The sequence below is a fragment of the Lissotriton helveticus genome, chromosome 5_1, assembly GCF_964261635.1.
Source record: "Lissotriton helveticus chromosome 5_1, aLisHel1.1, whole genome shotgun sequence".
Lineage (NCBI taxonomy): Eukaryota > Metazoa > Chordata > Amphibia > Caudata > Salamandridae > Lissotriton > Lissotriton helveticus.
The window spans coordinates 710,493,258-710,515,293 of record NC_136065.1 but is presented as its reverse complement, the minus strand read 5'-3'; the positions used below and the strand labels follow the sequence as shown (position 1 = coordinate 710,515,293).

The 22,036-nt window shown below is 46.7% G+C and overlaps 1 protein-coding gene across 2 annotated transcripts in view; it reads right to left on the bottom strand.

Moving 5' to 3' along the window:
* LOC144754857 (uncharacterized) overlaps positions 1-22,036 on the bottom strand; it is a 1,464,081-nt gene that overhangs the window by 1,018,200 nt on the left and 423,845 nt on the right. For both annotated transcript variants that reach the window (XM_078643119.1, XM_078643120.1), the window contains exon 8: positions 18,949-19,087. In XM_078643119.1, the coding sequence (XP_078499245.1) occupies positions 18,949-19,087 (139 nt within the window). The remainder of the gene's footprint in view (positions 1-18,948; positions 19,088-22,036) is intronic.

The window sequence follows — 22,036 nt, the reverse complement described above, 5'->3', positions numbered from 1 at the left end:
TCCTCGTCGGGGACCGCGACCGAGACCCCAAGATGGCGGCGGCTCCGACTGGAGGAGGAGGTGCAGTGGCCCACAGCACTTCCCGGCAGAGGTGAAGGGTGCGCTGCTGTCCGGGAGAGGTGGAGAGGCAGTGGCCCGTTGCTGCAGTGGCGGCTGGGTGACCCGCGGTGAGGGGTGAGCACGGCTACTCGGCGGTGGACGGCTGGGAGGCCCCTCCCCCAGCCGCTGTCCTCGGCTGCTTCAGGAGGTGGCCGGCCTGGTGCGGAGAGACGGAGGAGGCGGGACCAGCGCTGATCGGCGGTCCGGGAAGGCAGGACCGGGGCCCTTGGAGAAGGGGAACAAAGGCACTGAGGGACAGACCCCCCGATCCACCCCCCCCCCCGGTCCCAGAACTGGCGGCTGGTCGTCTGATGGACGAGGGGGCTCTGTGGGATACCCGGCAGTTAAGGAGAGCTGGCAGTGGTGGCGGGCGGCAGGATGCCGGCCCCTGGAGGGTTCGGAGAGAAGTTCTGGTGCTGCTGTGGAGCTGAATTGCGATTGCGCTGCCAATCATAATTGGAGTGGCCAGGCGCGCGAGCCGACGGCGAACATCGTGCTGAACGGCAGGGGCTCCTGCGGGACCAGTAGTGAAGACCTGGGCTGGAAGCATCACGGAGGTGGAGGGACGGTGAGCCCCTTCCCCCCTCAGGCTTGACGCCCGCGCGTGCTGCAGAGTGCTGAATAGCAGGGGTCCTCCTGCGGGTCCGGAACGAAGGGAGCTTGGTCGAGGGGTTGGACTGCGACGAGGGCTATTGACTGCCAAGGGGAGGTTGGCCCCCGAGAGGAGCGAGTGGAAGCCGGCCAATTTTGATTGCTTGAGGGACCATCCATACACCGGGCGGTCTCTGGCCCACAGGAGACAGTTCATACCCGGGGCACTCACAGTGCTGACATATAAGGGGGCCCATTCCCGGGGAGTTGGTACTGGGACTGCGCAGGAGGCATCTGCATGCTGTCGCGACGATCAGAGTGATATCCAAGATGGCTGAGGGCGGTGGTGCGGCGGCGGCGGGGATGACTCAGGACCACGCGGAAAAGCAGAACATGGTTAGCACGCTCCAGGACTGCCCGGATGCTACGGCGCAGGAACGCAGACTGAATGCACGCCTCGACAACATATTGGAAGCGATTACAGCGACCAAGGAGGCGCTGCATCACGATATTGCGCAGGTGGCCACGGGATTGGGCCTACTGAGGGCGGATCACGCCAAACTCTCGGATAGAGTATAGGACAACGAACTGCTCCTCCAGGAGCTCAAACCGGCGGTGGTCACTGCGGAGCATAAACTGTCGGACGTCTTGACCCGACTGGCGACGCTGGAGAGAAGAGCGGAGGACTCCGAAAGTCGCAATCGGACGAACAACGTGCGGGTGGTGGGCCTGCCGGAAAAAAGTGAAGGGGACGATGCAGTGACGTATTTGGAGAACTGGTTCAGATCCACCGTTGCTCCTGAAGGCTTGTCTCCGTTCTTTTCAATAGAAAGGGCGCATAGGGTTCCGTCTCGTCCGCCCCTGCAGGGTCGTCCCCCCAGACCGATGGTGGCCAGGCTCTTGCATTTCAAGGACCGTGACTTGTTGATACAGAGGGCAAGATCGGCGGGACCCTTCCAGGTGGATAATAGCCAAGTCACACTCTTACAGGACTATACCCAGGAAGTTCAGAGGAACAGGGCAACGTTCCTTGCGGTCAAGAAAGAGCTCAGGGAAGAGGGTATTCAATACTCGTTACTCTTCCCAGCCCGGCTGAGAGTGATCCTGGACGGAACGACCCACTTTTTTCAGTCCCCTGACGAGGCCTGGTCGTGGCTAGAATCGTACAGGGCGGGGACTGACCGGCAGCACAAAGGTGGGAAGGAGAAGAAGAGACCGGTCCAGACCCGAAAGTCTCAACGGATCCGTAAGCGCGACAGGCTCAAGCAGGCGATGAGAGAGGACCTGTTGACGGCAGAACGGAGGGGAGCACTGGCTGCCACGGCAACTATCACGGGCTCGCAGCAAGGAGGGTTGGAGGAGGACTCGGAATCGGAAGGTGGAGGGCGCAAGTCAGGTGGAGAACTTTCGGAAGCTGACAGCTCTGCAGGACCGACGGTCACGCCTCAAACGGCGGATGGCCTGTTTAATGAATAATACGGGGGTATGATGATGGTTCTTCACTGCTGTACGTTTATCCTGTTGGTCGGCGTTTAGCAGGTACTCTGTTGTAATTTCTTCATGGGATCATGGGCTTGGGGTGAGGGTTGGCCCGTCGCGGGTTGGTGCTAGAGTACCCCCCTATTGCCCTTAAGGCTCCCTGTGGGGACTACCACAGGTTAGTAGAATGTGTGTGTTGTTATGCGTTTAGATGGGGGCTAGAGCAGTGCTGTTAGGTCCTGTCCTGGGGAGTGGGGTTGGGGTAGTTTGTTGGGGTGTTTGGGGGGGAGGGTACGGCTGCTATGATGTGGTGGGTTGGTTGACACTGGTGGGGTGGAGGAGAGACGGCAGCGATGGGGTCATTACCTGATGTAAAGTGTCTCACATGGAATGTTCGGGGTCTTAGAACAATGTCAAAGAGGTACAAAGTGCATGCCTATCTGGTGAGGAAGGGGGTTCAAATTGCCATGTTACAGGAAACTCACCTGACCAAACTAGAGTGTGATGCATTGCAGAAAAGGTGGCGTGGCCAAGTGTTTGGAACCTCTTATTCGGCGTTTGCGAGGGGGGTGCTCATATGGGTCAGGGCGGGGGTTCCTTTCCAAGTTATGGAGCAGGTGATGGACCCTGGAGGCAGATTTGTGGCGGTGGGGGGGAGGCTGCATGGTTCTGAGGTGGTCTTATGTAGTGTTTATGCCCCCAATGTAGACCAGGCCCGTTATTTTGATGTTCTCTCGGGCTCATTGGCCCACTTTTTGGCGGGCCCCATTATCCTAGGGGGAGACTTTAATTCCATCACGAATATAGTGTGGGATAGATCCCATCCACCGTTAGCTGACTCCCCAGTGCGTAAGCTGTCGGAACGTGGGAGAGACTGGCAGGAAAGGTGGGGTCTGCTGGATGTGTGGAGGGCACAACACCCGACCGATAGGGATTACTCCTTCCACTCGACACTGCACGCTCTACATGTCAGAATAGATTCCATACTGTGTAGCGCCCCCATAGCTGCCATGGTAACACACACTGAATACCTTGCTAGGACCATCTCAGACCATAATCCCTTGTTGATGGCGGTCAGATGGCAGAGAGCGAGATCTGCGATCCCGACCTGGAGGCTCCGGCCAGACACTCTGGAGGACTTGGTATTTGGGGACAGGGTTAGCCAGGGTATAACGCTTTATTTTGAAGAGAATGATGGATCGACTGCCACTAGATCGATGGAGTGGGACGCGATGAAGGTGGTGGTGCGAGGGGTATGCATGGGTAACTTCTCGAATGTCCGGACGACTGTCCTGGCGGATTTAGAGAAAGCGGAAGGTGTGCTGAGGGAGATTGAGCGGAGTAGGCCTGAATGCCCGGATTTGCAGGGACGACTGGTGGAAGCGAAGGAAGTGGTGGCGAGAAAGACGGAGAGACTGAGATGTTATGATTATAAACTGTACCTCATGAAAGTCCACGCGGAGAGGGATAAGGTGGGCACCCTGCTGGCGAGGCTTGCTGACCCGGTACCGAAGAGTGGCCCGATTATGTGCATTAGAACCGACACAGGGGAGGTGGTCCATTCTCAAACGGCCATTTTGGAGCGTTTTCGGTCGTACTATACGGACCTTTATGATACTCAGCTGGAGGCGGGGCCTTCGACCATAAGTGATTACTTACGCGCGGTGCAACTCCCGGTGCTAGACGAGGAGCCAGCAAAGGAGTTGGGTGGCCCGATCTCACTAACGGAGATCCGAGGGGCTATTAAGCGGATGGCCAGGAATAAGACGCCGGGGGTAGATGGCCTGCCTATCGAGTTTTATGCAAAATATGTGGATGTACTGGCACCCAGATTGCTGGCAGTGTACTCGGAGGCGATGACGCTGGGGAGCCTTCCCGTTTCCATGAGGGAGGCATTGGTGGCCCCGCTTCTGAAGCCAGGTAGGGATGCGCTGGAGGTAACGTCGTACAGACCCCTCTCTATGCTAACGGTGGACTACAAGATCTTGAGCCGCATTTTGGCCACCAGACTGCTCCCTCATATGACCAGGTTGGTGCACGATGACCAAGCAGGGTTCATCCCTACTAGGAACACGGCCATTAACACACGCAGGCTGATCGGTATACTGCAGGGTACCTTGGGTTCGGACGGTGCGTCGGCTGTTTTGTCGGTGGATATTGAAAAGGCTTTTGACAGCCTTGAATGGTGTTACCTAGATGGGGTACTGGAGAGGTTCGGACTAGGTGAGGGGTTTGCGCGCTGGACGAAGGTCCTATATTCATTGGCCACAGCTAGAGTGCGAGTGGGATCACTCATTTCATCCGCTTATCCGGTACGCAGAGGGACTAGGCAGGGTTGCTCGCTCTCTCCCCTTCTGTTCGCTCTCGCGATGGAACCGCTGGCGGCATTGGCCAGGGCAGGGGACTCCTTTATGGGGGTCCGTTGCGGAGAGAGTCTTCACTACATCTCATTGTATGCCGACGACCTGTTGCTGTATCTGGAGGATACGGAGGAGGCCTTAAACGGGGCCGTGGGGCTGCTCTCCTCCTTCGGCGAATTGTCGGGACTTAGGGTGAATTGGGATAAGACCTGTGTCTTCCCTCTGCGAGCGGATGCCCAGCGCCCTCCTCTTACGGTAGATGTGCTCTGGGCGGACAGGTGCTTCACGTACCTGGGAGTCCGGATCTACCATGATGCGGCGAGCCTCCTGGAGGGAAATATCGGGCGGTGTATCAGGGGGTTGCGTGGCTGCATGTCCTTTTGGGCATCTCTCCCTTTGTCGGTGCAAGGGCGAGTGGCGTTGTTGAAAATGGTGGCACTCCCTCGACTGCTGTATTATTTCAGAACTCTGCCTATTTGGATCCCGCAGCGGATCTTTCAGGACCTGCGGTCGATGGTTATTGAGCTCATCTGGGGGCATGGCAGGCGTAGGGTGGCGTTGCACACCATGATTCGACCCAAACTTGAGGGGGGGATGGCGGTGCCGGATTTTGAACTCTACTACCTGGCAGCCCAGCTTCAGATTCTGACACAGAACGTGGCCAGGGAGTTTAGAGGTCCTGATCGGCTTCGAGGGATGGGTATCCAGAGACACGTCCTTTCCTATATTGTTATGCAGCAGAGGTTGGCGTTGAGGGAGCTCACTCTGGAGGAAAAAACCCTCCGGCTATGCTGGAACAGGAGCCTGAGGCGGGCACGAGCAGTGAGACCATATGCCCCGGAGATCCCTATAGGGATGCTGACGGCGCTGCCACATGGGGGAGATTGGTCTCCGCTGGCGGAATGGGAGGAGTTGGGATTGCATGTTGTGGGTGATCTGTTTATGGAAGGAGTGTTGGCCCCGTTTGCGGTGCTTCGGGAGCAGTTTGGCCTCCCAGATGGGGATTATCTCCTGCATGCGGCGGTATCTGCTGCAATGCAGAAACGCTGGAAGGTGGGATTGGCGGAGCCGGACACGGCCATGGCCTGCCAGTACGTGATGATGGCCGCGGGTACGATCAAGGCGGTGACATGTCTTCAATCGCGGATGTTGCACGACGGGCTGGAACCGCTCGTGACGTTGAAAGCCAGATGGGAGGACAGTATAGGCAAGCCTATTCCGGATGTAGAATGGGGCCACATCCTGAATCGGACGTGGAAGGGTAGCAGGAATGCTAGGTTCCAACAAATCCATTTCTTCCTTTTACATAGAGCATATCTGACCCCGGGGAGGCTCCGCCGGCACTTCCAAGTGCAGGACGCGGTATGCCCGAGGTGCTCGGCACCGGAGGTTGAACTGGACCACATGATGTGGGGTTGCCCGAAGCTGGATACGTATTGGCCCGAGGTGGGCGCCCTTCTGAACGCGGTCACGGATAGGGAGGTGGAATTTGACATGGCGGCGTGCCTCTTACTCTGGTTTCCCCACACAGCGAAAACGAAAATCACGAGCAAGTTCATTGATTTGGGGCTTATGTTAGCGCAGAGGGAGATCACGTGGCGCTGGAAAACCAAGGAAGGACCTGTGATGGGGAGATGGACGAATGAGCTGTTGAAGTGGTCGAGATGCGAGAGTGTACTGAGGATGCGGCAGGCCACCAGATTGGGGAATGAGAAGGGCATAGAGGCAGCCAGGGCCTGGGAGACGATTGTGCAGGCCTTATGTGATTATTTGACGGACGATGCAGAGGAGGGATCTTCGGAAACTGAGTTCCAGGAGACTAGAAACACGAACATTTAATCATTGTTGCTGACGCGCCCATCTGTCCAACACACATCACCGCCACCCACATCAGCAGCAACTAGAGGGGGGTGGGAGTAGAGGAGTTCGTGGATTGCCCCGTTAGAGCTGGGATGCAGACATCCAGAGTATGAACCCGGTGAGTCGTCACGCTGATACATCGGCGGGACTATGCTCTGTAAACCCAGTTAGCTTCAGTGTGACTTGTACGGTGAGCACGACCCCTCAGGGGGATGTATAGGGGGGGGGGGGGGGAAGTTGTTGTTGTGGGGACATAAAATGCGGAAACAGGATTATATTTGTGACCAGTCATCCCTACGTAACATACTAGGAACCTTGTTGGACATTGAACTTGCGCCGCCCGACCTCCGGGATGTGGGCTGATGGGCTGTGTACATTCCAGGAAACATGTGGTACCTTGTATGGAGGGGGTGCTAATGGTTGCTTTTCTCGATGTTTTGTTCGTAATTCTGCAATAAAAATATACTTTAAAAAAAAAAAAAAAATGGGACCAAATCCCTTCTGTAGTGCAGAGGGATCTGCACTCTCAGCACAAGATGAACTCACATTCATCGGAGTCAATGGAATAAATCTCACATTGGGGCCATTAATTCTTTTCTCTGATGCCCTCGCTTCGGAAGAATTTATAAAAAGAGAAATGCTGGCCCTGCGATTTTTTATAGCTATATTTTGAGCAACAAACCAAATCCTTGTTATGATTTGTATGGTCGAATTTATTTAAACCATTTACTTTTTCATATAAATCTCATTAAGTTAAAGCATTAGTTGCATGAGAAAAACACTACGTACATACAATTTATACAAAAACATTTGACAAAGAATTTTAACAAAAATACATAAATACATATGACAAAATGACATCCAATCATTTAGTGTACATAAATATACAAATACGGTCATACGAGAAGCATCAGTCGTTATGTAGTATTAAGCAATGAAGCTATTTGCAGTAAGGAAAAGAAAACAAAATGAATTGTAACAAATACAAATTTTCAATTGTCTGATAAATAAACTTGAATTCTTTCTGCTATTGCCAATTCCTTTCTGCTATTGCCGACGCGTTTCGAACTCGCTCTGGCATTTGGCAAGTTCTCATCAGGGCTTTCTCGTATTATTCTTCTGAAAATTATGTACAAAGAAAATGAGTGAGATTTTGCAATCCTCATTTTCGTCCCCTATATACATTGCCCCCTACCAAGACTTTCTAGAAAACGTGTACCTTTATTTTCAAGTTGGCAGCGGGTTTTCAATTTTCAAGAGATCTTATTCAGTCAATGTAGATTCGGTTCTAAAAAATTACAATGAACCAAATTACAATATAGTAATGGTCAGGACAGCCTGCGCCTAGATGGCCAGAGGACAATCTTGGAAAATTACCTTCAAACCAGTAGTCTGCACTTCTGTTTGGTAAATATTCGAAACAGCCGTGCGTGGGACAAAAATCAGCTCCCACCCGCCAGCCGGCGGTGGACACGTCTTATTGCACCTACAAGGAGAGTTTAAAGTCACTCAACTATTCCAATCGGTTTTACAAACAGCGGTTAGAACGAGTAGAACGGGTAACAGAACCGGGTGCCTACCTTATTGTTGGCGCTTGGGCTGTTTAAATGCAGCTCCCCTGTTTTTCTTACTTCTAGCCTGTTTCAGTTCGTTTTTATGTTCGTTTTTATGTTCTAAAATGACAAACACGGACAGTGTGAGCCCGCTCCTGTGTCATGCGCGGTATCACTAAGCATTACCTATCTTTGTGCTTACCTAAATGTTGGTGATCTTGAAGAAACACACGCTCCCAAGTGCACTCCAAACCAATCCAGGGAGTCACTCGATTGACTAAGTCGCCATCTTAAAAAGCAGACATGTGATCGTCAATGCGTGTCACATGACTGTCACATGACTGTCATGTGACAGTCATGTGACACGCATTGACGATCACATGTCTGCTTTTTAAGATGGCGACTTAGTCAATCGAGTGACTCCCTGGATTGGTTTGGAGTGCACTTGGGAGCGTGTGTTTCTTCAAGATCACCAACATTTAGGTAAGCACAAAGATAGGTAATGCTTAGTGATACCGCGCATGACACAGGAGCGGGCTCACACTGTCCGTGTTTGTCATTTTAGAACATAAAAACGAACATAAAAACGAACTGAAACAGGCTAGAAGTAAGAAAAACAGGGGAGCTGCATTTAAACAGCCCAAGCGCCAACAATAAGGTAGGCACCCGGTTCTGTTACCCGTTCTACTCGTTCTAACCGCTGTTTGTAAAACCGATTGGAATAGTTGAGTGACTTTAAACTCTCCTTGTAGGTGCAATAAGACGTGTCCACCGCCGGCTGGCGGGTGGGAGCTGATTTTTGTCCCACGCACGGCTGTTTCGAATATTTACCAAACAGAAGTGCAGACTACTGGTTTGAAGGTAATTTTCCAAGATTGTCCTCTGGCCATCTAGGCGCAGGCTGTCCTGACCATTACTATATTGTAATTTGGTTCGTTGTAATTTTCTCGAACCGAATCTACATTGACTGAATAAGATCTCTTGAAAATTGAAAACCCGCTGCCAACTTGAAAATAAAGGTACACGTTTTCTAGAAAGTCTTGGTAGGGGGCAATGTATATAGGGGACGAAAATGAGGATTGCAAAATCTCACTCATTTTCTTTGTACATAATTTTCAGAAGAATAATACGAGAAAGCCCTGATGAGAACTTGCCAAATGCCAGAGCGAGTTCGAAACGCGTCGGCAATAGCAGAAAGGAATTGGCAATAGCAGAAAGAATTCAAGTTTATTTATCAGACAATTGAAAATTTGTATTTGTTACAATTCATTTTGTTTTCTTTTCCTTACTGCAAATAGCTTCATTGCTTAATACTACATAACGACTGATGCTTCTCGTATGACCGTATTTGTATATTTATGTACACTAAATGATTGGATGTCATTTTGTCATATGTATTTATGTATTTTTGTTAAAATTCTTTGTCAAATGTTTTTGTATAAATTGTATGTACGTAGTGTTTTTCTCATGCAACTAATGCTTTAACTTAATGAGATTTATATGAAAAAGTAAATGGTTTAAATAAATTTGACCATACAAATCATAACAAGGATTTGGTTTGTTGCTCAAAATATAGCTATCAAAAATCGCAGGGCCAGCATTTCTCTTTTTATAAATTATTCTATGGTCCAGCTGACCCTGTGTCCCGGGACCTAACTCCTTATTTTCTGCAAACTCGCTTCGGAAGAGGCAGCTACTTTCTGAGTTTCATTTTCAGTTGAACTAAAGTCATACATGGGAACAATAGGAAAAATGGTAACCAGTACTGTAGGGGCGTGAGGAATCCTTGGAGCTGAATTTGAATTAAATGTTCCAGAAGGACCAGGAGCACATGCTCCCATGCTCCCATACTCCCTCCCACTATAATGTGTGTCAGACCTGTGGATATGACTCTAACAACACCATACCTTGAAGCTACCGCAGCTGAAGCACTCGGAGGACTTTTAGTAAAATCTATGCTTTCCCCACCTCCAAGGTGTGACTGATTATATGGGGGTGGACGTTCTGCTAACAGTCCTTCTAAAAGGCTGGCACTTGCATCTCTATCACTGCCTTTATGCCCATCTCCCTTATTATTCTTTTCTTTTCTCTTCTCGTTCTTTCTCTTTCAGTATCACTTCCCTCTTTCAATATGGCAGGGTATACTCGCGCTCCCTCAATCATACCTAACTTCCATCTCCTTTATTGCTCATCCTGTCTTGCGTCTGCATATGAACGCATGGATTTCTTCATTCTCCCTTGAAATTTGTCTCTTTGTTTTGTATGACCTGTGCAAAGCCACGCATTAAGCACTTCAAACTGTGCAGGTCTAGTTAATGGTTTCATTGCAAACAATATTCCTCTCAAATTGTCAAATTGTCAAATTTGTCAAATTGTCAAATTGACAAATCCTCCTATTAAATGTACCATAGTGTGATCCTTCTCTGTGATCTTGGGCCAATTTTTAAGCCAAATAATAATGTGGAGCCCTACATTCATCGCCATGTAATCAGCTGCCGTATCTTCTGGTGGAGTCTCTTCGCCCACTCGAGTAGGTACATTCACATCTCCTCATATTATATCCCTTATTACTCTAAAGCATCTCATTTTCAAACCTTTATCATAACAATTGCAAATCAATTCAAAACCCAATCATTTTAATTTACGTAACAATGTGACCAGCAATTAGAGTGCAGCACCAAATGACAAGTACAACCAATCCCAGTGCAGGGTTACACCAATCAACCTATCCCACTGTGGCACACTCGGATGTCACTCACACTCCTCGTAGCAATTAACCCTCCTTCACAACTTCTCACACTTTCTCTCATCCACACTAATCATACAAAACAAAATCAGAAAACAATTGTCTGCTCTAAAAGAATCAACAGAATTGAATCACCCAAAGAACACACACATTCATAATTGAAACCTCGATCACCAATGAATCACTTTGATCAGTATTGTTTTACTCCTGCGCAAAAGGTCCACCACACTAATCACAACTCTATCTTGCACACAAAAGTTCCCTATCTCAATCGGGACATCGCACAACAAACCCCACAGAACCTTAGCAGACAAATACAACACGGTGTCTTCTGCATCTTTATTACATATCATGGGATCTTAGGTCACGTCGGACCCGATAACAACTTCAACGACAACCTATACTTCAGCAACTAAACATCACATTCATGCAACTCTCACATCCTCTCCGCCAGACATCACACAACTACTACTTGCCACAAGCTAAGCATTGCCCTCATACACACAACCCTATGAATATTCACTTCTCTGCTGTTTGCAAGTGTGCCATTGGAACTTCATCTATTCTCCATGTCTCGATTCTAGACTCTGGACTAGGGCCACAGACGTTGAGTTTGGACTGTCGTAGGCTAAATTTGATCTCCCTCTACTTCAAGAGCTAACCATCCTCTGCTACCAACTGAGAAAGCTTGGGCCCTCTTAAACATCCGTATTCTACCACGTGGTCTTTTTAGCTGCTTGAGAGGTAAGAGGGAGGAAACAATCACCTTAAACTTTCAATACAGTGTAACCAATATAGTTACACAATATTCAATCTTTCAGTTTTTTTCTCGATACTGTCGCTAAACAAGTTGGGGACTCAAAATATTCAGGATGTCCGATATCTCTCAAGAAGCTCTTTACATATGTTAACCAGCTAATTTTAAGGGCCCCCTGAAGTTTCAGACAATCCTGAATTATATCTCTATTGAGTCTGGTTTCTTCAGAAGTCCATACCTTGTGCACAATAGGATTGGACTAACACTATAATAGGTCAAACACTCGCTAAAGAACTTACTAGTGTATCAGGAACTTCAGCCGTTAGAGGGGTGGCCCAGCCCAGTCTCTCCAGGCTCGAACGGGCTCAAACGGGCCCGCCCTTGGCCCGGGCTTTGCCCAGCGCGTGCCTGCGCGCGTTCCGCGGAGCGGGAAGGGCCCGTGAAGAAATAGGTGTAAGTGGGAGGGGCGGGAAGAGGCACAGCTGAAATGGAGCACGGGCTGCTGGTCCTCGCAGTCCCGCCGTCAATCACTGCCCCAAAGCAAAGTCACGAACAGCAACACCAGGGAGCAAAACCACTGCGAGCGGCTCCCGCGAAGAGGGGGCCGTGAGTAGTTAAGTAGGTCTTCTGGCGTGGGAGGGCGGGAAGAGGCACAGCTGAAATGAAGCACGGGCTGCTGGTCCTCGCAGTCCCGCTGTCAATCACTGCCCCAAAGCAAAGTCACGAACAGCAAAACCAGGGAGCAAAACCACTGCGAGCGGCACAGATTGATATAAATGAGCCTCAGCATTATCGTTTAGAAATGACTGACAAATACAATGAGTACAAATCTCCTAAAGAGATTTGCCCTATATACAAAAAGCATATAACAAGTTCAACGATGACAATCCAAGTAATCAATAAAAAGTATTGAGCATTAAATTGCATAAAACGATTCTCAAAGAGGAGTGTGAGCAAACTAACTCTCGCTACACTACCTTAAAAGGGGACAACCCTAGACTAAGAAACATTAAGTAAGGTTGGGAAATAGGTGTCAGCTGTCAGAGTCAATAGAAGAAAACTCCAACTAAGGGTAAAGTAGCATGAAGCTACTCCAATCAGAAGCAGAGGTCTGTACCTCATGAAGTACTAAGACGTCTCTTTTGACTCTCCCTGTGTTACAGCACAATATATTAGTTGCACTCAAGGTAAGTCATGTGCTCCTCCAGTAACTTTCCACGATTCCAGCACTAATTGGTTACTGGCACCACCTTTCTCACTTCTATAATTTGCTACTTCATTTGTCATTGGCTATTCTTCTCCTCCTTCATGAACAGTCACCTCCTTGCTCTTTGCTGCAATTCTCCATCTTCTTATACCCTGCTATCTAATAAAAATAAACTTTGTTTCTTGCTAATAATGTTTTGTACACACCTGCAGTGGAAACTAAAAAATACAAGATAATACATTCTACATTAAAGGATAAATAAAAATGTTACTTTAAAATTTAAACATGAGCTTGCACTGGAACGGTTCTCAAGGCCTAAAACGTACACCAACTTAACAGTGCACATGGTTACAAATACGTGCACACTTCTACACACAAAAAATGCAGTTTCTTAATGCATGAATCAATTGCAAGATTGTAAAAGAATTATTTATACTACGCCAACATTAATATCATTTATTGTTATACATACAAATGCTTAAGCATTAGTCTACACCATGGGTACTCACAAACATTTTTTCCAGGGGCCACAAAGTTTTTGTCTATGATGTGACGGAGTGCCGAATTGATGCCAGCATGGTGGCAGTTTTGGGGGTCGCAGTAAAGTAAGGGGGCCTGCATGCAAATTTGTGCTATTCTCGGCAATTGCTTTATTACACTTTCCCTCCTTTTTCCTTATTATCACATATAAGAGGACTTTGAAAATATATGACTTTAGGATGTGCACTGTACAAACCATTCTCCGGTGTTTGATTTAATAAACTATAATGTGTTTCATGTGTAATAGGAAGCCAGGCCACCCTAAGAGTGAATTTAACAACTGACTTGCCTCTTTACTATTGGCAATATTGTCAGTGTCTGTGAAAGAATGATTGTTTCTAAATTCATGTTTGAAAACTATCACTTTAAAAAATAAAATACTTCTTATTGGACTGATATAATCTGATGTACTAAGATGAATGATGGTTTGCCATGTTAATGAAATACACTTTTTGAGTTTTGAAGAGACCTTATCATATTTTTACTCTTTTGCTGCAAGAAGGCTTTGAAAATGAAGGTATTCCTGATATTTAATGGTGCAGGAAAACCTAGTTACTTACTTTCTTTAACTTCAATTAACCTTCATATAACGTCTTGCCTGTATATTTAATAGTTTTAAAATGTTAGTGGTGAGCCTAGTGAACAGCTGCCCAGTGCTGCTGTTGACAAAGGAGGGGCATGTAAAGGTCAGGAGGGGTGCATGCAGCCCCAGGGCTGTAATTTGAGTATCACAGGTCCACATATACATTTTATTTCATTTTCTTCACAATGAGCTACAATACAGGTTTAATTTCTCTTTCGAATATTAATATGTAAATGTTGCAAGATCTTTATTAATCACATTTCTATGCACATACTTTAATAGTTTCATTAGTTATATGCAGAATACTTTAGATATGCAATATCCTATCTTTTCTTAGTAACATTTAATCACACAGAATATATTCGACTGCTGACTACACATGATCATGACGTACCCCTACAGTATCTCAGGAAGGGATCAAAATTATGCTGGCCAATAATGCCAGCAGTCAAAATTATGGTTTTGGTGTTAAGGTGTTATCTGCTAAGAAGTAAATCGTTGGCAAATAGTAGAATAATAAATTATAATTGCTTCAGAAATATAAGAAATTGTTTGTGTAATATTTTGCCATATAGTCCATTGAAGTTATAGCTTGGGCACTCCTTATTTGTAATGAGAGCAACCAGGAAGGGGCTGAAAAGATAATGTTTAAATGACTTACTAGTAAATCAATTACTCGGAGTCCAAACCTCCTTGGTCTGAACATTGCATCCCTCCCTCCTGCCCCTAACATTATATCAAATGCTTACATGGAAGGTGTTAGAACTGGCTATTTCTGGTAGGCTAAGGCTGACGCCAAAGCCAGGCAGAAACCACCATTCTAGTCAGGGCAAGGGAGGCACACGCCAAGATAACCCCTGCTCACCCCCTTGGTAGCTTGGCACGAGCAGTAAGGCTAAACTCGGAGGCAATGTGTAAAGCATTTGCGCTAGCACACAACAGCAACAACATACTAGGCACAGCACAAAAGGAACTCCACACAAGGTTATATGAAAATAACTTCTGTATTGTCAAAATCACATCAGATAAAAATCACACATGTACATTGTGCCAACTGGCACGGGCAATATTCATAAGGGATTATTTACAAGACAGGGCCACATGGGCCACTGTCAGAATCTTTAGAAATAGAAATACTGTCAGAAATTAGAATAAAAGGATATAAAATCACTGTAGCACAAATTAGCACAAATAGCACAAAATAACAGTTATAAATCACAACCAGTAACTACTGGTAAAGGTAGGTATACACTACGCAATACTAATAACCCTAGGCCTAGATCACGCATGGACACATAACCTCTCTAGTATAAACTATACTATGCAAAACACAACCACCTAAGAATAAAATACATTTAGGGGTAGAAGCAAGAACACATTACACATGATGCATCAAACATTCAGAGGTGTAGAGAGGGAAAAACACATGATGCATCAACCAACACATTCAGAGGTGTAAAATCACACAATTGCGCAAAAACCTACATAAGCCACCACCTGTGGCAGTCCCTAGGCCAACTGGCCTTGTTGGGGCTAGGAAGCCCTGTGTCCAAATGTCAGGGCGCGCTGCCATGCAGCGCCAGTCAGGGGTGCGCCACCGGCGCAAACCTAAACGTTGCAGGTGCCCACTACTTGCTGGGCACCTGGGAACACCAACATGACCTAAACGGTGCAGCTGCCCACTAATTGCTGGGCAGCTGTGAATTAAAACTGCGACAGGGTCCTCACTGACCCTTAGGAGCAAAGTCTGCACCCCAATCGCTCACTAGCCCCTCATGACAATAAACAGGTGCCCCCAAACGTTGGAGCTCTCAGGCTCTGGCCACCAACCTGAGGCCTGGGCTCTCACTGGCCCTCTCTAAACAAGTGTGTCCAACGTTGGAGCCACGGGCTCTAGAAATACACACATGCCCTTGAGCCTCTCAGGCTCCTAATACAAATATGGCTGGAGGCTGTTCTGCCAAAGTCAGTTCTATACTAACTCTAGCGCTGTTTTGGGGCGCCGGTCCCGTGTTATCAGAGGGATCGCCTCCCCACCTCAGTAAAGCTTTCCCGCGGTCACGTGAGGTCCCGGCAGCTCTCCGCCCGCTCGGATGATTCCACGAGCAGCGGGGAGCCAGGATTCACTTTGCGGGCTGGGACGGCTGCTTGAAGGCGAGGCCCACACCCACGGATCCCTCGGCGAGGGCGGGTCTACTCACGGATCCCTCGGTGAGGTCGGGTCTACTCACGGGCTTGGACGCGGCTCCTTCCCACGGTCCAATCGGTGCGCGGCCCTACAGGCGAGCCCCTCGTGACGTGTAGACTCCTTGAGCTGATGGCCACTCGCAGCGCAGCTCCACCGACGAGCCTCCACAGGTACCCGGGAGTCAGCCAATGATAGCGCGGCTCCCGGGACAAGCCCTTCTAACGTCACAGCTTCTGCGGGGTGACTCAGCGAATCGGAGCACGGCTCTCGGGGCAGGCCCACAGCAGTGGCCAATCAGAGTGCGGCTCCTGGCGAAGAACGACCAGTCAGGTCGCGGCCCTTTTGTTTTCTCGACTCTGCGACCTCGGAGCGGGAGCGGGGACAGCCGCTTTTGATCAATTTCAGGGCCCCCGGGCCGCGGCGATGAACTGCAGGCAGGCGAATCAACACGCCCGCATTGGGGAAGCTCACAACCCTTCGGCCACCACCAAACACGTGTCGATGAACATGTCAACCTCGTAACACGGTGGCAGCAGGCATCGCGGCACTCTCAATCAGATCAGAGAGCAGCCAGCGCGCTACACGGGGCAAGCAGCAGCTCTTAGTCGAGCAGCCCCCGATTTCCACCGCACACAGCAGCTTACGATCTCTTCAGCCCACAGCAGCTTCAGGGGACACAGCAGAGTCTTGTAGTCCTTGACAACCTTTCTGTCCCTGGGTTGCAAAACAGGAGGCCAGCTCTTCTCAGGCCCTTGGAGAAGACACAGCACACAACAAAGTCTTTCTTAGGTAAAGCAGGTAGGGTCACAGCACACAGCAAAGTCCCTCTCCTCCTCAGCTTCAGTTGGTCAGCAGAACAGGTCAGCCCTTAGAGCACACAGCATGGCAATCTTCCTTCAGTTCTTCAGCGGTCCTTCTTCCAGCAGAGGTTCCTCTTGATTGTAGAATCTCCTTTTCTGTTGTCAGGGGTCCTTCTCTTATACCCCTAAAAGTCTTTGAAGTCCTTTGAAGTCTTTGTGCAAGTGGGCCCTGAGCCCGGTCTAAACCAGTTCTGGGTGTTGCTGGAGCACTGGGGCTTTCCTGGCTTCCTTCTTTCTTTCAGTATCAGGGACTGAGGTGACATTCGCCCAGCGGGGAGGTGGAGCCAGCATTATGGTCAGGCAGGCACAGCCCTATTCACTCCTAGGTGCTATCTCCTCCCACTTCCCTTGCAGCAGATGTAGCCTTTCATCCACGGGCTGACTCAGACAACCTCCTGGGGGCTCTGCAGCCCCTGTCACCCTCAAGCCAGACAGTCAATCCACAAGCAGGCCCAGGCTCACTTCTGGGGCCAGGCTCCAGCCAATCACACGCCAGGCACAAATTACACAAATATGCCAACTTCTAAAAGTGGCCCTTCTAGACTAGACACAATCATGCCGCATATACCATTGCGCAGCATTCAGTCTCACGAGTTCTCACATACCAAACTCGACCTTGCACTCCCCACACATCAGGAACTACCATGGGCATTCATTCCTATGGGAGGGCAGGTCACTCACCACACATATACAGAGAGCTCATGCACTTTACACTGTACCACAGGGAAAAAGTGCGCAAAGGCCTAAAATCACCAACACCAGGTTCTAGAAACAGGCTAGGAAAAAGCAAAAGGTTTCGGGGTGAACCTGCCAAAAGGGCCAGCTCCAACAGAAGGTGAAGTCAATTAGATGTTAAATAGTAAGGTGAGGAGTGGGGATACATCCTCATTCAGGAGGGAGGTGCTGGTTTAGTTTATATTTCTGGAGAAGATTGGGTTTGATAAACCTGACTGTGGAGACACCTCATTTGTAATGATTGGAACAAGGAGGTGTGGACTGAGAGTAGTACAATAACCCTTAAGTAATATAAACATTCAGTTTCTAGATTCATGCAGTTAGTGTTGACCGAGTAGTGCATGTGGCAGCTTTGCTGTTTGCCATTGCTGTTCCTGCAAGATTTGTTTTTACTTGAACTAAGAGAAAATTGCGCTTTTAATGTAATAGTTATAAAAAAGAAATTACACAATACATAGTTTAGTAATTTTGGTTTACATCGGAATACCTTTGCATAATAGACATTACACACATTGAAATCATTTAGGGATCACAGCTGCGACCCCCTAGCTTGGCACCTGCAACCCCTAGTGTACTTCTGCGACCCCGATTCTCGAAGGTGTTAAAAGCAGTACTAACCACAAAAGTTGAAAAGTGTTCTAAAGAACACTGTTTACCTTCTGCAGATCCCACCTGGAGATTGCACTATAAGTAAAATAAATTCAGAAGTGCAATGGCACTCTTTTTAGTACCACATAAAATTAAACTTTCAATTTTTTTAAAGTTGGCTACCATGGTCCATTACTGTGAATACCTGAAAAAATATATTTTTGAACAGAACCTTCATCTCTGTCTTCCACAATTGTACTAGTTCCTTACAAGCTCAGATACATTGTAACTTATAATCAATAATAAGGACTAAATTAAGTCAATAAGATAGATCATATACAATTTATACTACCTAGTATTATCCGAGTCTGACCCTATTGTTTCTTAAATCTCTTTTTTGCATCTCATTGTGATTTAGCAATACTTCCTCCATTTGGGGTATGGAGTAGACTTCAGTAGGTGATTTCTTATGATGCCATCACGATGAAGGACATCTGGCATCATTTCCTAGGATTCAGGCACAAAGGTCATATGATGTCACATTCTGTGACATCATTCAGGTTTGAGGTCACTTCGGCTAAACTTTTGATGAATTCACGTTCATGATTGTCCTAAACGTTTTGTCAATATGATGTTTGCATTTATTTATGTTTTTAGGCCTTTATCTCCTATTTAAGTTGGAAACATTTCCTGGTTTAAAGAATTAATACTGCATCCTAATTCTTCATAGTATTAACATCTAAGTGCATGTAACATCTTCCCTAAGTTGCTTTTTAATTTATATAAAATGGTTCTTTTTTACCTTTGGTGTGGTTGTCCAGAATATATTCAGTGGCACGTTCTGTTATTTCCAGAAAAATTCCACTGTGCTTCTTCTGAGAAATTGTACATACGTCATATAAAAAAGATTGTTGGAATGCAAGCGCTTGATTTTGGAAAAGCTGAAAAATCAAAAAAGAAAGCTTGTTAATTATTTAATCACAATACACGAGACATTTTTTTGATACCATCTACATTGTACTTTTTGACTATTCAACAAAGAACCATCAATGTTGTATGCTGGAAAAAATATATCCACCTGATTTTTACAGTTTTAACAGCAAGCCAGAGATTCACATCGATATATTACCTACTGGCGGTCGCCAGTAGGTAGTTATAGTTAGGATTGTTTTCCATAGGAAATCCGCAACATTCTATTGGAAATAACTTTGGCGCCGATTGAGGGATCTGCCTGTAATTTTCCTTAAAATGGTCTCGCTGCGCTCCGCTCCTTCCCTGAAAGTTTCCGGGGGATTCGTGAAGTGAGGGCTGAGAAAAAAGGGGGGTCCCAGAACATGTTTTTCCCATGTTAATTTCCATAGGACGGTCTGACAAGTCTACAGCCCGAACCGCTGAACGGAATTATGCCAAACTTGGCAAAATTGTAGGGACTGGTACGCAGATGTGCCTTTGCTATGTTTGGTGAAAATTGCTCCAGTGTTTTTTTGGAAAATTAACTTAAAAAAATATATATATCTATAGGCGCGCTACGAGCACTCCCGGGTGCGCGTACCGGGGAGCACACCCGGCGCGCTACGGGAGTGCACAAGCGGAAAGCTGATTGGCTGTCGGGTGTCTGTCAACATTCTAAACAGTCTGGAGAGTCCGCCATCTTGTGTCTCGGTAGAATCGAGACACAAGAGGTGAAAAAAGAAAGGGGGATATAATTAAAAGGGGGCAGAGTAGACACCCCCTGACTCCTTAGTTTTTCTGAGGCGGGCCTAGAAGGACCCTGAAGGGCAAAAAAAGTTATATTTTTTTTAATTTTCGCAGGGTAAGCGCTGGCTGCGCTCATCGGTGCGCTCTCCGGTACACGCACCCGGGAGCGCACCACGGGGAAAAACAGTGTAAAAAAATAGAGTAAAAAAATAATGTAGAGTGTTTAGTGGTAAGTGAGCTCTGAAAAGAGCTGTTGTGTTAAGTGGGTGTTTTTTGTACCTACAAGTAGGTACCAATGCAGAGTCTCAAATTCAAGAGGAAGACTCTATTCCCCTCATCTGTAAAATGAACACCATCTCTCCTATAGATGTCCTGCATGTTTTAACGCAAGTTGTTGTGGTAAATGGAACCCATAACATAGTCTCTCATGTAAGCAGAAACATATTTATTTACATGTTTCCTTGCTTTCTCAATCAGTGGACAAAATTGGTTGGACCAGTTCCATTTTTTCCTTTGGCATATATTAGAGAATACCAAGGCAGTATTTGGAAAAAGTGATATCAATTGCCCAAAGATGTCCTTTAAAAGCATTTCCAGACCTACCCCACTCAATGTGCCTACATCATTTCCAACACAGTGCACAATTATAAGGTCAGGGTGTGGTAAATGCATAAAGGATTATACCAATGGTATAAATTGGTGACTTCTCAATCCTCTTTGTCCAATCCATACAATGTCTACATTTGGTAAATCAAGGTTGTAAATACCTCTGTTAGTTGCATATTTTTGAGCCCAGTGGACATAGCTATTCCCCACAAACCAGACTTTTGTCATTTTGAAGATAGGTGTGTGAAGGTAGGTGTGCTTCTAGTCAGATGAGTTGTGGAAATGAAATGGCAGTTTGATTATGAAATCTTTTTTTGAGAATCAGTGCAGATGAATAAGTAGATATGATTGGAGCTTTGTTAAAAATCTCCACTGAAAATTAGGCTGCATGTTTTTTTTTTGTAAGAAGTCATTTCAATGGTTGAGAAAAAGTCATTTAAAGAAACATTGCATTTCATTAGCTAGTAGATTGAGAGGTCAAGCAGCCTTGATGGATTTCTTTGCAACATAGTAAAATGAACTTGTGAACTCTGTGTTGGTTTTAGAGGGAGTTTCCATGGTTACTTGGTGAATGAGCACTGGGGGATGGGTGAATGTTATGTGAGTTTCAAAGTCTTTGAAATCTTCAACCAATTAAAATGTGCAGTTTGGTTTTGAATTTGTGGGGGAACAATTTTCATTGGCTATGTGCAAGAATATGGCTCTGAAATCTGAAAGAATCTGTGCCATTATTGAAAGGCTCTCAGTGAAAGAAGCATTGTTCAGAGATTCTGCTTAAGAATATCTGTTGACTGTGACTGACACTGTTTGACATCTTCCAAACCATTTTTAAAGGTGAGTAATGATTCTTTTAAAAAAGATAGAGGGTTTAAATATTTTTTACAAGTATCATAGTGTGTGTCTCTGTGATTTAAGGAATGATATTTTTACCTTTTTTATAATGTTAGCTGTTTGTTTATAAGGTAGTCTTTTTATAAATTGTTTTTATGCTTGGATTCAATGCTGGTTTAGAAATTGTGTGATTGGAGTTGTAAATATGGTCATTTTTTTGAAGCACATTGTGCAACCTGTAGCATGGGTGGAAGGAGTGAATGTCTGGAAAGTGATAGGAATAGCAGATAGAAACCCATATGAAATGGTGGGGAGATGCATAAACACACAGCTATGTCAAAGATTGTGCACGCAGCTTGTAAATATGCAGGTAGACAAAGCAATCTTTGACATAGCTGTGTGTTTAGAAGGTAGACTCTCACAGTTATAAGATCTCTCACGGCATTTCATATTCTTGTCTGTGTGTATATTTACAAGCTGTGTGCACAATCTTTGACATAGCTGTGTGTTTATAAGGTAGACTCTCACAATGTTAACATCTCTCACATTACATAAGGTAACGTCATGGGATTGTCCCATGTGAAAGGATGCATTGCTGGAAATTATTTTTTTTCTACAATTTTTTACACTGTTTTTCCCTGTGGTGCCCTTGAGGGCCTCATTTATGACGCCATGCGTCACTTTTATGCCGCTGGTGCGTCATTTTCTGTGACACAGCTTGGTGTAAAAATTGTACCTTGTTGAGTTATATTTAC